Here is a 15,536-nt window from a genome sequence, read left to right on the forward strand (position 1 = left end):
GTACTATAAAGGGCTAATTTTAGTTTAGTTTTTTTAACCCCATTATGTTACTGGCCGATTAATCGATTATGAAAATAGTAATCGATTCGTTTTCGATTAATCGATTAGTTGTTTCAGCCCTAGTTTACACTCACTTTAAGATGCTGGCACCGAGGACAGATAACTGTAGGGGAAAGCAGCTGGGGTGAGCCCATCGCTGGATCGTGGGACAGGTAAGTGGCTGTTTATGAAAAGTCAGCAGCTACAATTTTGTAGCTGCTGACTTTACGTTTTTACATAGGAGCCTGGAGCTCCTCTGTAAGGACACCAATTTGGTATTACTTACATGTACCCCATTGATTCGTGTGAATGAATCACTGGCAAATATATATATCTTTTTTTAAGGCTTACAGTATATTTTGATGCTTCTGCAAATTGTTTTTTTTCTTTTCCCCATCAGGTATCAGTATGTGGCGGGTTTTGAATTGCACAAGATACAATGCAAGTCCTGGTCATCTAGTACGTCATCACCACAGAGCTGTGTTGGCGATTCGAAGGGAGGATATCAATGCCTGGGAGCGGCGAGCACCTCTTGCACCAAAGCATGTCAAAGAACTCACAAATCTTGGCTATAAAGTTCTAGTGCAGCCGTCTAATAGGAGAGCAATCCATGAGAAGGTATAATTTGACTTGGTGCTTGTCAGCTATTGATTGTATCACACTATGATGGGGTAGGCAACCTTTTGAGCATAGTGCACTAAAAAATATTTTCTAAGAAATTTGAGTGCCAGCTACACAAAATAAAAATAAATTACTTCACGCTCGATTGCGAAAAGGAAAGGATTAAAAAATTGAATGCTGTATACGACATGAATAATAGTAAGAAATGCATCAGGCCCAATTTCTTTACACCTCAGATCAGTTCCAATTCTTGCACTTTCACACCTCAGATCACTCAAAATCTTGCAACTTCACACCGCGGATCAACCCAATTCCTGCAACTTCACCCCCCTCCCATGCCATTACATGGGTTATTGTTGAGGGTGGAGAGGTGGGAGGGGCAGTTTTTGCGGGTGATAAGGTGGGGAGGGGCGGATATTGTTTGAGGTGGAGGGGGGGGGGGTTGTCAATTATGAGAGGTGTTATTTGTTGAGGGTAGAGATGTGGGGGGGGGGGTTATTTGTTGAGAGGTGAGGGTTTTGATCTGGAGGGGTGGTGGTGGTCAGTCGATCCTGGTTGCCAGGAGACTTCACAAGCACCACTGTTCTTCCATATTCTGCTATGGAGCAATAGTTGGGAAATGCAGGCAAGGAAGGGTGATATTTGGCAGCTGTGGGGTTCCCAAACCCCAATCACTTGCCCGCGCTACAACACCCAGCAGCCCCGCCCTCCCCCCTTCAGCAGCTTTGACACCCAGGGGGAGCCTGGCTCAGGGTAGGACATGGTGTCAAAGAGGGAGACACAACCCTCATCTGGCAGAGAGGAGTCACCCGGCAGCAACCCGCACAGGAGGGAGGCCGAGGGGTGTAGAACATCTCCAGGGGAAGAAACTCACTCGAACTGAGCTAAGGGGGAAGGGCACGGCCAGTCTGGGAGGTAGTGGACCAGTGTGGGGGACACTGTTGGAACACTTAACCCATGCCGGGCCAGGGCAGGATACAAAGTTACCAGGAGAAAACTTCATTCATGATAGCCAAATCCATTTGACAGTGTGGGCTCAAGTGGCAGCTGCTTTGGGCCCCACAACAATGACTGGATCCAGGGCAGCTGCCCCTTTCTGCACTGCGTTTAAAGGAATTTTAGAGTATAGCCTCAGATATTACATCCTATAATTTAAGCATAAAAAGTACCATCATCCAGTGTGGGGAATCTTTGGCCGATTTGGGACAGTTACTGGCTTTGGGTTCCTGGGTGAGCAACCATTCAATATTATTGCTGATCTATACATTTTGTATGTCTCCTCTAAATATATCCCCCGTTTTATAGATTATTCTTCCTGACAAAGCGGCATTAGGACCGTGTAACACGTAGGACCTTTAATTTGAGGGAAACCTCCATTACCAGATATTTTTTGGGGAAAACCTAGTATTTGCATACTGTAAGGCTAAATATTCATTTTATCTGTATATTGATTTTGTTCAGTTGTATGTTTTTTATATGTAATAAATTATATTTTTCCTTAATGTGGATTGTTTGTCTATCAGTACTGGGATAGTCCACAGCATTTCTTCTGTTGTATAGAGGACAGCCTCGGCCTTGGCTGAAAGAACTGAAAGAGAGCCCCACCTCTGCACTGTTAAATATGGCTCTGGTGCCAATTCTTGCACCTTTCACACCTCAGATCGGGCTCCATTCCTGCATATTCACACCTTAGATCCTCCCAAATCCTACACCTTCATACCTCAGATAAGCCCAGTTCCTGCACCATCAGGCCTCAGCAGGCCAGTCTCGGTTCCTGCACCAATGAAACCTCAGATTAGCCCCCATTCCTGCACCATCAGTTCCAATTGGAGACAAAATCCCTCATTTTAATTGTTATGCGGGAGATATCAACAAATGAGGGGGAAAGGGCTTCTTACTACCCGAAAGCTGCAATACCCCCACGTTTGCTGGCTACCCAAGATGCCCAAGTCTATTTTGAATCATCTCAAGGAGGCCCATCATAGCCAGCACCAATAGTTTTACTAGTGGGCTGTTCCACTACATAGATTGAATTAAAATATATCATTTGGTGTTTTGCTTCCAGGATGAAAACCCAAAGATAACAAAAAGCAAAACCAAAAAATAGTGCAAACAAAGATATTAACTGTATCTATTCATTGTATAAAATGGTACCCGTGAGTTTGTTTATAACTCTCAATCCTATCGTGAAAACGGTAAGCAAGGGACATCAAGATACATATAGGTTCCTTTTATAAAAACATATTTGAGAAGCATCTGTAAAAATAAGTATTTATAAAATGCAAAAAGTAAATTCAAACAGTTCCACTGTGATGCTAAACTAGTTAGTTCCAAGACAGGTGCAAAGTCCCAGAAAACTGCTAAAAATGCAAAAATAACTTCTTGCAGTCCTATTTTTTTTTTTCTTTTTTTCTTTTTATGATAATGTGTTTTCCCATATAACTCCCATGATGGTGATATCCACCTCAAGTATGGGGGTGGCAGCTCACCTCAAAGTTTGATCTGTATTATATCACAGATCAAACACGCTGGTTAGCACGTCTCTCCTAATTGCTAGTGGTACCGATGGTCTGTCTGTGTCCTTTCTGGTCACTTTCCCCCACAGATGCTCCCCGATTAGTTCATATACAAATAGAAAACGAAAATGTATTGTATAATAGCAACAACGTAACACTCGCATGGATCCCTGATGAAGATGCGTGTTCTGTGACCTAACGCATAGGAAGGAGTTGGTTGAACTTTGATCTCCGAGGCACGGCGGAACAGAGACCTTTTATATTGTATTGGAATCTGCTGTTTGCTTTGATCTCAAACTGAGTGTTTACGTTGTTGCATTTCTATAATAAGTTTTTGGTTTTACACTATGGAAGGCTTTTCTATTTGTATATGAGCTAATCGGTGTACCTGCTTCCCACTTCCATTCCAAGTGTTGCGGAAACTGTGAACAGGGACCCAGAATGACATTTGACAAAGGGAGGAAAGCGGATGTTTTTTTTTTTCCCTTTAAAATATATATATATTTTTTTTCTTTTTTTGGAAACATTGAAGGAAAAAAAAAAAAAAAAAAACACGTATGACCTTTTTTTTTTTTTTTTTTTTTTTTTTTCTTTTTTAATTCAATAGATTTTTAGATTTTGAGTCAATACAAATGACCATACATATAGAATGTACAGTAAAACAAAAATGAACAACATCACAAATCCATCCAGTCATAAAACATTACATGACTGAATTGTGGAGTATGATTGATTGGTTTTAGTCAGATGACATAACCATAGAGTTTAAACTGAGATCCCTCTAGTAAACTTCTCACACCAAGCCAACCACACGGACCAAACCTTCCCCCTCACATTTGGTATGTCTCTCTATCCCTAGTTAGCAGGAGTTCATAGGTATGAGTTTGGATTAGTCTACATCTAGGATTGTTGGAGCAAGAGCCTTCCATTGTTTCGTCCTGGATAAGCCTGGCTGCTGACAGTATATGGGCAATCACTTTTTGTGATTTCGGAGGGATTTGGTCAATGTTTAGGTTGACCATTGCTAATGTGGTATGGCATGGCCCACAATCTCACTTATTGTTTGCAATATCTCTATCCAAAAACCCTGAATAAGGAGGCAGTCCCACAATATGTGTAGAATTGCACCTGTCCCTCCACACATTCTCTAGCAAAGTGGCCTTTAAATTTGGCTAGGAGTGTGGGGGTCAAGTACCAGCATTGGGCTAATTTCTGAGTTAGTTCCCATTAAAGTAGTGCAGAATATGTTCTTTTGAAATCTCCTTCAGAATAGGCACATGTAATTCTCTTGGCCAGCAGTAGGTAATCAGAACTGCCCTTCTATTTTATGTACAGAAAGAAGCGAGTAATTCATAGCGTATCATAGGATCCGGCTAGTAAAAGCTTTTCTTTTCTTGTATTTAATGAAAATGAGAGCTTGTTATTATTTTATAGGATATCAGAAAAAAGTGCACTTGACAAAACCGTGTACATTTCATATTAAATGTATGTCATTAGGTTTTTGTAGTCCGATGTGTTGCCTAATCAAGTCTAGATTTTCTGGCAATGTAATGTCTTTTTTCCTAAGGACATACACAATTGAATGGACTTGGCGCAGGTTAGTTTAAATGCAACATTGTTGCTTCAGTGTTTACTTTATATTGGGGTCAGCTTTCTGAGAATTTATGTATAAACGGGCCAATGTTCTTAATACATGTAACATTAAGAAAGAACGTCTTTTGTGTAAGGAATCCAAGGCCACTTCTGTGTTCCAGAACGATACAAGCATACTCCAGTACAAAACCTGCTGGGGAAGAATATGTGAAATCTTGCTTTCAGTGCCTTGGAATACACAAAAGGACAGAGAGAAAGAGACAATTTATTCTTTCCTTTACACTCTGCTAACCTCCCATGCAACTACATCAAAGTAAACTTTTAACTTTTAATAATGCTTCCTAAAATGGTCTGTCACCTAGGTCTAGAAGTTTAGACAATTGCTTTGCTTTTGTAAAGTGGGTCAGTCGTGGGTGCAAGGCAGTTACTCTTGTGCAGAAATGTCAATGTGAAACCATAAATGGATATTTTCCTTCCCCGTCTTTCAGGACAGCCACAATGAGACCTTGGCTCCTCCCCTTCCTTGGGAAACACTGCGCCAGCCCATAAGTTTTCACTTTCCCCTGCTGGACTTCAATTGTTTCCTCCAGTGTTGAGGCGCTGTGCTGTGTGTTTGTTTGTGTTTTTTTTTGTTTTTTTTTTTGTTTTGTTTTTTGGGAACCAGGCCTGGCAGTCAGGGAGCCTGTGGCTATTTGAAGCCCTGTAAGGAAGGCAGGGCTCTTCCAGGGAGATTGTGTGGTACATACCCACCGCCAGCTTCACCGAGTGCGGGAGGAGATCCGGGGGCCCACTATCGCATTCAGAGGTTGCAGCAGGGAGGCAGCTCCGCTCTCCCTGTACACGGGTGCAGGCCGCAATTGGAACCAGGTGAGTCGGCTGGGCGGTGGGTGATGTAATTTCTGGTGGAGGGCGGATGCTTCCCTTTGAACCCCGTCTTCCGGTTCCGGGTCGTTGGGCTGATAGTGGGCCGGTCGCAGTCTGAAGAGGAGTCGGGAACGTGGCACAGGCAGCATGAGACCCCACAAGCAGCAACCACAGGTCTTGTCTGAAGCGGACGCCCAGACAGCGCACAGCGATACTAGCTCCACCCACCCTAAGGTAAGAGCACCCTGGTGAAGGGTCCTCTCTAGGATTTTCCCCCCCTCTACGAATGGTTCCTGGTAGTGGGGGGGGGGGGGGGTCTTGCGTATTAAAAGGGTCTAGTACACTCCCCAGGGTTGTATGATTTGTGGAAAGGGTGTTTATTTTACTTGCATGTATTTCAGAAAGCTACTGAAAAATCTTCACATAGCTCTAGGAGAAAGTGCGCCACCCTAGGGGAATCTTGGACAAAGCTATTGTGTAAGTACTGCTGTAGCAAATTGGATCATGCTTTTCTGGGGTTTTTTTTTTTGCCTTCCTCTGGGATTGTATGATTATTTTTTTTTATTTTATGGTTGAACTAGTTGGACTTGTCTTTTTTCAACCTGACTAACTATGTAGCTTCTGTATAGGTTCTTTAGTCAGAGAGGGCACCAGAGCAGGAAGCGGGGGTTAGTGACTGTTGGAACTTGCTTGGCTACTGAGGAAGGAATATTAAAAAGTAAGGGATTTTCAGAAAGGCTGATGGTGACTCTCCTCAATAGCAGAAAGGAGATGTGCCAGATCTACAAAAAGGTCTGGGTTTGCTTTAACGAGTGGTGCATAGAAAACTCCTTCAATGTGCAGAGCCCCATAGCAGTGTTTGGTGTTTTTGCAGTGTGGAGCAGATAAAGGGTTAGCCATTTCTACCCTTAAAAGCCAGGTATCAGCGCTGAGCGCACATGTAGAAAAACCTCTAGCCACTAACCCCTGGGTGGTCAGAATTTTCTACCTCTAGCTAGACAAAGACCAGTTCAAGATCCACCCTTTCCCAAGTGGGACCTATCTCTGGTCTTACAGGCCATAACAGAGCCACCATTTGAGCCTTTAGAAAATTGTTCACTAAAGGATCTTACTTTTCAAGACAGTATTTTTGGTTGCAGTGACAACTGCCAGGAGGGTCAGCGAAATAGAGGCCTCATCTGTCAGGCCTCCTTTTTGTTTTTTCGGATCCGGTAGTTTTTAAAAAAAATGATCCGTCATTTTTACCTAAAGTGGCCTTGAAGTATCATAGAAGCCAGGAGATGATCTTACCCACCTACTGCCCTAATCCTTCAGGAGAAAGTGAGTTTAAATTTCATACCTTAGATGTAAGGAGATGTATCCTGCCATACTTGGAGCTGGCAAAAACAGTAAGGAAGTCAGACTGTTTTGTTTTCTGGGGCAAGAAAGGGGTATAAAGCGTCTCGTCTCACCATTGCCAGATGGCTCAAGGTAACCATTGGCCAGGCATATAGGTTAGCCGGAAAAGAGGTTCCTATTGATATAAAAGCACACTCTACTGGGGCTTTGGTGGTTTCTCAAACGGAAAGGGCTGAAGCGACACCAGAGCAAATTTGCAAAGCAGCAATGTGGTCCAGTTTCACCACCTTAAAACGTTACAGGGTGGACCTGTTGTTGTTTGGCAAATCCGCAAGCCTTTGGGTGAAAGATTTTGCAGGCCTTAGTCCCACCCTAAATGTTAAGTGCTGGTCTAGCCTCTCATTGTGGCTGTCCTGAAAGACTGGAGGGAAAATTAAAGTTACGCTTACCGGTAATGTCTTTTCCAGTAGTCTTTCAGGACAGCACTAGTTACCCACCCGAAATTTATGGGGGGGGGGGGGGTTCTTGAGGAAGACCTTAACGCAGGCACAATAGTAATATGTGATGGTATGTTATTAATGTGTTCTTGTGTCTCGTTACCTCTTACAGTATACACCAATAAGTATCTGTCACAGTCCATCAGAATACCCGAGTACCCTGTCACAGTCCATCAGAATACCCGAGTACCCTGTCACAGTCCATCAGAGTACCCGAGTACTTGTCTGCAGCCCATGCCCCATAGAATATACTTTGGGGTATTTTCTTTCTAAAATGGGATCATTTTGTGGGTAATTCCACTGGGCTGGTGCTCAAGGACCTTCAAAAGTGTGAAAGGTAGGAATGTAATGAGATGTGTAATTTATGCTCCTGGAGGTACTACTTAAATGTTGGTCCTCTGTATGTGGCCAGGCTGTGTAAAAGTCTCACACATGTGGTATCGCCATACTTGGGAAGAGTAGCAGAATGTATTTTGTTGTGTAATTTGTTATACCTGCTAATATGACAATTTTGTGTTAAAAAAATAAAATAAAAAAAAATTACATTTTGCAAAGGCTTGTGGGGAAAAAATTACAATTTAAAAAAACTCACCATGCTACTTACTTAATACCTTGGAATGTCTACTTTCTAAAATGGGGTCATTTGGAGGGTATTTGTACTTTCCTGACTTGTTAGGCCGCGTACACACGGGCGGACTGTTCGCCCAACTTTGTCAGCGGACAGTTTCAGCGGACTGTTTGACGAACAAAGTCTTACGGAATTTCCGTAAAACTGTTCGCTGAAACTTGGTTTCAGCGGACAGTCCGCCCGTGTGTGGGCCAGTCCGCTGTACTTTCGAAATGAGCGGACTGTTCCCGCCCGGAGAAAAGTCTGCTCATTTCGAGCGCGTCTCCAGGTAGGCGGGGCCCGCGAAGGAGACGTCGCGGGCTCCGCCGCCTGGTATGGACTTAAAGGGGAACTCCAACGCCGAAAAAAATCGGCGTGGGGGTCCCCCCAAAGTCCACAACAGACCCTTGTCCGAGCACGCTACCCGGCCGGCCAGGAAAGGGGGGCGAGCGAGCGCGCCCCCCCTCCTGAGCCGTACCAGGCCGCGTGCCCTCAACATGGGGGGTGCCTTGGGGAAGGGGGGGCCGCGCGGCCCCCCCACCCCAAAGCACCTTGTCCCCATGTTGATGAGGACAAGGGCCTCTTCCCGACAACCCTGGCCGTTGGTTGTCGGGGTCTGCGGGCGGGGGGCTTATCGGAATCCGGGAGCCCCGTTTAATAAGGGGGCCCCCGGATACCGGCCCCCCACCCTATGTGAATGAGTATGGGGTACAATGTACCCCTACCCATTCACCTGTAAAATAAAAGTACCCAAAAAAACACAACACACGAGATAAAATATTTTATTGCACAGCTCCGGGGGTCTTCCGTCTTCGGGGGTCTTCTCGCCGGACTCCTCCGCTATCTTCTTGTAGCTCTTTTGCTAGCGGAGGAGTCCGGCTTTCTTCCTCCCCGCCGCCGGCCTCTTCTCCTGACTTCGGGGGTCTTGTCCCCCTCTTCGGTTCTTCTGCCGGGCCACCGCGCCTTCTTATAGCTCTTTTGCAGGCGGTGGCCCGGTCTCCTCCTCCTCCCTCCTCCCTCCTCCCTCCTCCTTCCTCCTTCCCTCCTTCCCTCCCTCCGGAATGCCAGAGCTGCACGGCCACTTATATAGTGACAATGGGGCGGTGTCACATGGTGACCCCGCCCCCTTACGATGTCAGTCCCCATGTGACATATACCATGTGACACCGCCCCATTGTCACTATATAAGTGGCCGCACAGCGCGGCTCTGGCATTCCGGCCGGAGAGAGCGACGCGTCAGAAGAAGAAGACCGGAAGGCGACAGAAGACCGGGCCACCGCCTGCAAAAGAGCTATAAGAAGGCGCGGTGGCCCAGCAGAAGAACCGAAGAGGGGGACAAGACCCCCGAAGTCGGGAGAAGAGGCCGGCGGCGGGGAGGAAGAAAGCCGGACTCCTCCGCTAGCAAAAGAGCTACAAGAAGATAGCGGAGGAGTCCGGCGAGAAGACCCCCGGAGCTGTGCAATAAAATATTTAATTCGTGTGTTGTGTTTTTTTTGGGTACTTTTATTTTACAGGTGAATGGGTAGGGGTACATTGTACCCCATACTCATTCACATAGGGTGGGGGGCCGGTATCCGGGGGCCCCCTTATTAAAGGGGGCTCCCGGATTCCGATAAGCCCCCCGCCCGCAGACCCCAACAACCAACGGCCAGGGTTGTCGGGAAGAGGCCCTTGTCCTCATCAACATGGGGACAAGGTGCTTTGGGGTGGGGGGGCCGCGCGGCCCCCCCTTCCCCAAGGCACCCCCATGTTAAGGGCACGCGGCCTGGTACGGCTCAGGAGGGGGGGGCGCGCTCGCTCGCCCCCTTTCCTGGCTGGCTGGGTAGCGTGCTCGGACAAGGGTCTGTTGTGGACTTTGGGGGAACCCCCACGCCGATTTTTTTTGGCGTTGGAGTTCCCCTTTAAGTCCATTCCAGGCGGCGGAGCCCGCGACGTCTCCGTCGCGGGCCCCGCCTACCTTGACACGCGCTCGAAATGAGCGGACTGTCCTCCTCATGTGTGGGCGAGTCCGTTCATTTCAAAAGTTGCGCGGACTTAGTACGACGAACTTAGTCCGCTCAAAAAGTGCCGTGTGGGCAAGTTCGTTCATTCAAAAGTTTGAGCGGACTGTTTGACGAACTTAGTTTCGGCAGACAGTCCGCCCGTGTGTACGCGGCCTTAGTGTCTCAAGAAATGAGATTCACCTAATGTACTGAAGTCCTGATCAGATGTGATCACTTTTCAGTGATTGGCATCAGTTTTTAGACTCTCTAACTTTCACAAAGACCAAATAATATACACTAATCTGGGTTATTTTTACCATATGTAGCAGTATAAATTTCTCTTATATTCACCGACTGACACAGCTCCTCTCCTAACCATTGGGTTGTTCTGCCCTATTACTAGGAGATACTAGGCATTTGTCATAATACAACACTCAGAACTCTTAGTTCCGCCAAGGGGGAGGTCCCTTGGGCAACAACCCTCCACCCTGCCATGCAGTCATCAGTTTTATTTTGCCTAGTGGAGAAGGACCTAGGAACCCTGCGGGCCCATCAGTCTGCTTTTTTTATGTAGAAGCGTGACTTTTTGTCACGCTTCTGTGGCTGGTCCCAAGAAAGGCATGGCGGTCTCGTCGGCCACCATTTCCAGGTGGATCAGACAGATTGTAGTTCAAGCCTATGCCTCGAAGGGGAAGGTGCCCCCCTTTCCGGTCACGGCCCACTCCACTAGGGCAATCAGAATGTCTTGGGCTTTCCGACACCAAGCGCCTGTCGTTCAGGTGTGTAAAAGCAGTGACCTGGTCATCTGTCCACACGTTTACCAAGTTCTACAAGGTAGACGTCAGTGCATCGGCTGATGCCTGTTTTGGCCACAAAGTTTTGCAGGCGGCCGTATAGTTGCAATTGAATATGCAATATATTTAGCTTTTTTCCTGTTTTTTTTTTTTGGATAAAAGCACAGTACCGTTAAGTTAATGTGCTGTTGCATTACATTCCGCAATGGAATGTGTGCGGTTGTGGGTAGTCACTCCTGTTGAGGGTACCCTGGTTTTGTGGTGGATCCTCCACACTTGGGACGTCCCAATGGTTATGAGAGGAGCTGTGTCTGTGAATGTAAGAGAAAATAGGATTTTTTTTTTTTTGTACTCTCCGTAAAATCCTTTTCTCTGTAATTCACCGACCGATACAGCACTGCCTCCTTTTTACGTTATACTGCTTGTTGACATACTGATAACTGCATGGCAAGATGGAGGGTTGTTGTCCAAGGGACCGCCCCCTGGGCGGAACTAAGAGTTCTGAGTGTTGTGTTACAACTAATGCCTAGTATCTCCTAATAGGGCAGAACAACCCAATGGTTATGAGAGGAGCTCTGTCGGTCAGTGAATTACAGAGAAAAGGATTTTACAGCGAGTACAAAAAAAATCCTATTTTGGCCAAAATTTATGAAGAAAAATTACTAATTACCGTATTGGCGTATAACATGCACTTTTTCCCCTAAAATCAGGGGGAAATCGGGGGGGGAATGTTATAAGCCGACCCCCCCCCCCCCCTCCTTTCCTAACCTTCTGTGCCTCTCTCGGCGGCTTTCAGGTATTTTCGGCCGTTCTCTGCAGCTTTCGGAAAGCTGCCGAGTGCGGCCGAAAATGGGCTGAGAAGGGCTGCTGAGAAGGGCCGATGAGAAGGGGCTAAAAATAGGCTGAGAAGGGCCGAAAATACGCTGAGAACGAGCGCCTCCGAGATACATGGGACATCCGCTCTGTATCTCGGCAGCGCCATTTTTAAAATGACACTGACAAGGCTGCAATGCAAGGCTGCAAATGACACTGATAAGGCTGCATTGATGGGCATTTAAATGTAAGTTTTTTTTTTTTTTTTTTTTTTCCCTTTAAACTTCCTCCTAAAAAGGTTTTTTTTTTTTTTTTTTTTTTTTTATTCCCTCCTAAACTTGGGCTGCGTGTTATACGCCGATAAATACAGTTGCTAAATTTTAGGACCGAAAGATTTACGGTCTTTTTTTTATTTATAGCACAAAAAATAAAAAACCCACCAGTGATTAAAGCGGAGGTCCACCCTAAAGTGGACTTTCCGCTCATTGGAATCCTGCCCCCCTCCGGCGCCACAATTGTCACCTTTCAGGTACCTACAGGTATCTGCACCCACTTCCGGGATAGCTCTCTGCGGAAAGGGGCGTAGATTACGCCCCTTTCCGAAAGTCCCCCGCTGCCTGCTGGGAAACACACAGATCCCAGAGGCAGCGGGTCCATCCGACTCGCGCATGCGCAGTAGGGAACCGGGAAATGAAGCAGAAAGGCTCCACTTCCTGATTCCCATACCCAAGACGGCGGCGGCAGCACCCGAGAGACGATCGAGAGATCGGCTCCGGGTGCCGACATCGCGGGCGCGCTGGACAGGTAAGTGTCACTATTTTAAAAGTCAGCAGCTACAGTATTTGTAGCTGCTGGCTTTTAAAAAAAAAAAAAAAAACGCGGACTCCCGCTTTAAATACCACCAAAAGAAAGCTCTATTTGTGTGGAAAAAAAAAAGAACTCCAGTTTCAAATGGGTACAATGTTGAGTAATTGTCATTCAAACTGTAAGAGCGCTGAAAGCTGAAAATTGGTCTGGGCAGGAAGGGGGTGTAAGTGCACTGTATTGAGGTGGTTAATCTGATCATGTGATTAATGTTTACAAATATATTACCAGATATTACGGTTTTAGAAATTGGCACCATGGAAGTGTGTATTTCTTTGTTTATGGAATTCAATGTAAACATGCATCTATGTAGTATTCATTTATTTTACTATGCACTACTCTCATCATTTTGTTACCATGCGCTTCATATGATGTCCTACCATTTTTGTTGCATCTCTTTTGCTTTTTCTGCTGCATTTTTGCTCCTTTTCATCACAATGATAGGGATGGAGGCACATGACCATACCTAGCCATGGCTTCATTTAAAGTCCCAAATCTCCTCCTTTTTTATTTATATATATATATATATATATATATATATATATATATATAATCATATTTTCCGGCGTATAAGACGACCTTTTATACTTAAAAAAAATCCCCCAAATATCGGGGGTCGTCTTATACGCTGGTATATGGATGTCAGCATTAATGTCCGCACCGAGCCAATCATGGCGAGCGATGTATTCTATTAATGAATACAAAGCCTGCACGGATTGGCAGAGGCTGTAATATCAGCCCGCGCCTCTTTGAATCTCAAAGCCAATCCGTGCAGGCTTTGTATTCATTAATAGAATACATCGCTTGCCGTGATTGGCACGGTACACTGTAATACTGTATACAGTATGTTACGGAATGCGGCTACCCCTCGGCTCCTCTTCCCTCCACGGCCACCTCGCCATTCAACACCGGAGATTTGGTTTGAAGCACCCGACCCTCCATCAGTGGATTTTGCCAGGCACATGAGGTATTTACCACCACAGCACTGCTTCACAAAGCTTGTGATTAAATTGCACAGACTTATTGCTGTTTCAGTATGTTACCTAAGCTACTAGACAGACTAGTCGAAAGGGGGTCATCTTATAGGGCGAGCATATGTCAAAACCAACGTTTTAGCTGGACAATTAGGCGGTCGCCTTATACGCTCAGTCGCCTTATACGCCAGCAAATACGATATATATACACTATTTTATTTTATTTTTTTCTCTTTATATACATTTTGGAGGGGAGTCAACAAGGCCTATGAAGAAAGGTACACCATTCCTACTGTGAAACACAGAGCTGGTTCGCTGATGTTTTGGGGATGTGTGAGCTACAAAGGCACAGGAAATGTGGTCACAATTTATGGCAAGATGAATGCAGAATGTTATCAAAAATACTGGAGGAACATTTGCATTCATCAGCCAGGAAGCTGCGCATGGGACGTACTTGGACATTTCAACATGACAATGATCCAAAAGACAAGGCCAAGTCATCCTGTCATTTGCTACAGGAGAATAAAGTGAAGGTTCTGGAGTGGTCATCTCAGTCTCCTGACCTCAATATCATTGAGCCACTCTGGGGAGATCTAACCCAGCCTCAGAAAACATGTATATTGATGCTATTATTGTCATTAGATCATAACATATGCCTAAATGTTTAAATGATTCTCATTGTGGCTCTTACATTATCATGAAGTGCTTTGAGCAATTGGTTCCTGTGTATAGTAAAAAAAAAAAAAAAAAAAAATTCATTAGGGGTCAGGTAATTATCCGTTTGCTTTTAGGGTGAATGGGTAAACTGAATATGCTATTGCTACAAGTGATCACATTCCCTCTGCTCTCAGCTGCATAAGAGCCAGGGGGAGGGAAAACCACAGCACACTAAGCTGCAGCATGTCAGGACAAGACTGATCATTGGAGGAGAGCACACTGAGTTCCCAGCATAGCTAGAGAACTGACCACAGTGTGTTCTGCTTAGTGTGGTCAGTTTTTAATAGGAAACCACTGGCAGCTACACATTGAGGATTTCACACAAAGGAAGCAATACACAGAACAGGATACTTTCTCATGATGATACAGCAGCCACTTATCAGGAATATGAAGTGTTGGGGTAACAAACGCTTTAATGCTATTTTGCTTATGCAGCATATTGGCTCAGATTTCTGACCAAAATTTCTGCAGGTTTATGCCGTATAGTTCTAGTATGCTCTGCATACTAGCGCATTATGACATGCTTGCCTGTCAAAGCATGCCACCCAAAGCTGCTTGGGCCCTTCCATCAGATTTTGGTCTTTCTTCCAGGTACACTTTGGCTGCTTGAATGGCTAGGCTGTGATGCCACTCCTGTACGTATGTGCAGGAGTCAATACATTATGGCACAGAGCGGGTGCTGTAAATGTACTCTGAGCTGCAGATGGCTTGGTGTACATTACCCCTGACAAGCAAGAGGACCATTTTGGGTCACTTCTGCCACAAAAACCCTGTCTGTCAGCAGATTTTTTAAATGTTTGAGTGCAAAACCGCTTTTATACGGCGTTACACAAGAATGCATATTGAGACCTATTCTGTTTACCTTGTATACCCCCTTGTCTACCGAGGTACATTTATAAAGTCCTGGTATTGATGGAGTTAAAGCAAACTCATGGCTGCTGCTTCCATAATGAGCTTGGTTTGGATTTTTAATCCCAGTGATGGGCTTTTAGGTAAAAGTGATTTGGCATGCTTCTGATCGCTTTTACAGGGCTTTAAAGGTGTGCCTGTGGTGGTTCTCAGACTTTCTTGTTTTGTTCCTGTGGGGTAAGTAGATGTTGGAACATGTACCCATAAGAACACTGATCATTATCATATATATATTTTTTTTTTTTCTTAGATGTATTTGCCTTCTGCTGAGCTTGTTTACTTGTGTGGGAAACGGTACTTTCTTCTTTCTTTTTTTTTTTCTTTTTTTTCATAGTGGCTTCCAGCCAAGCATTCATTGTTGTGGGTTATATCTCTTTTTACGCTGTTTAGTGCAATATTCTTGTATGC

The 15,536-nt window shown here is 45.2% G+C and overlaps 1 protein-coding gene across 1 annotated transcript in view; it reads left to right on the top strand.

The window, feature by feature from the left end:
• AASS (aminoadipate-semialdehyde synthase) overlaps positions 1-15,536 on the top strand; it is a 156,525-nt gene that overhangs the window by 51,313 nt on the left and 89,676 nt on the right. Inside the window, exon 2 of the mRNA XM_077472495.1 lies at positions 440-657. Within this exon, the coding sequence (XP_077328621.1) occupies positions 448-657 (210 nt within the window). The 5' untranslated portion in view covers positions 440-447. The remainder of the gene's footprint in view (positions 1-439; positions 658-15,536) is intronic.

The sequence above is a fragment of the Lithobates pipiens genome, unplaced genomic scaffold (assembly GCF_037356315.1).
Source record: "Lithobates pipiens isolate NorthernLeopardFrog02 unplaced genomic scaffold, aLitPip1_a1.2 Scaffold_8, whole genome shotgun sequence".
NCBI classification, from domain to species: Eukaryota; Metazoa; Chordata; class Amphibia; order Anura; family Ranidae; genus Lithobates; species Lithobates pipiens.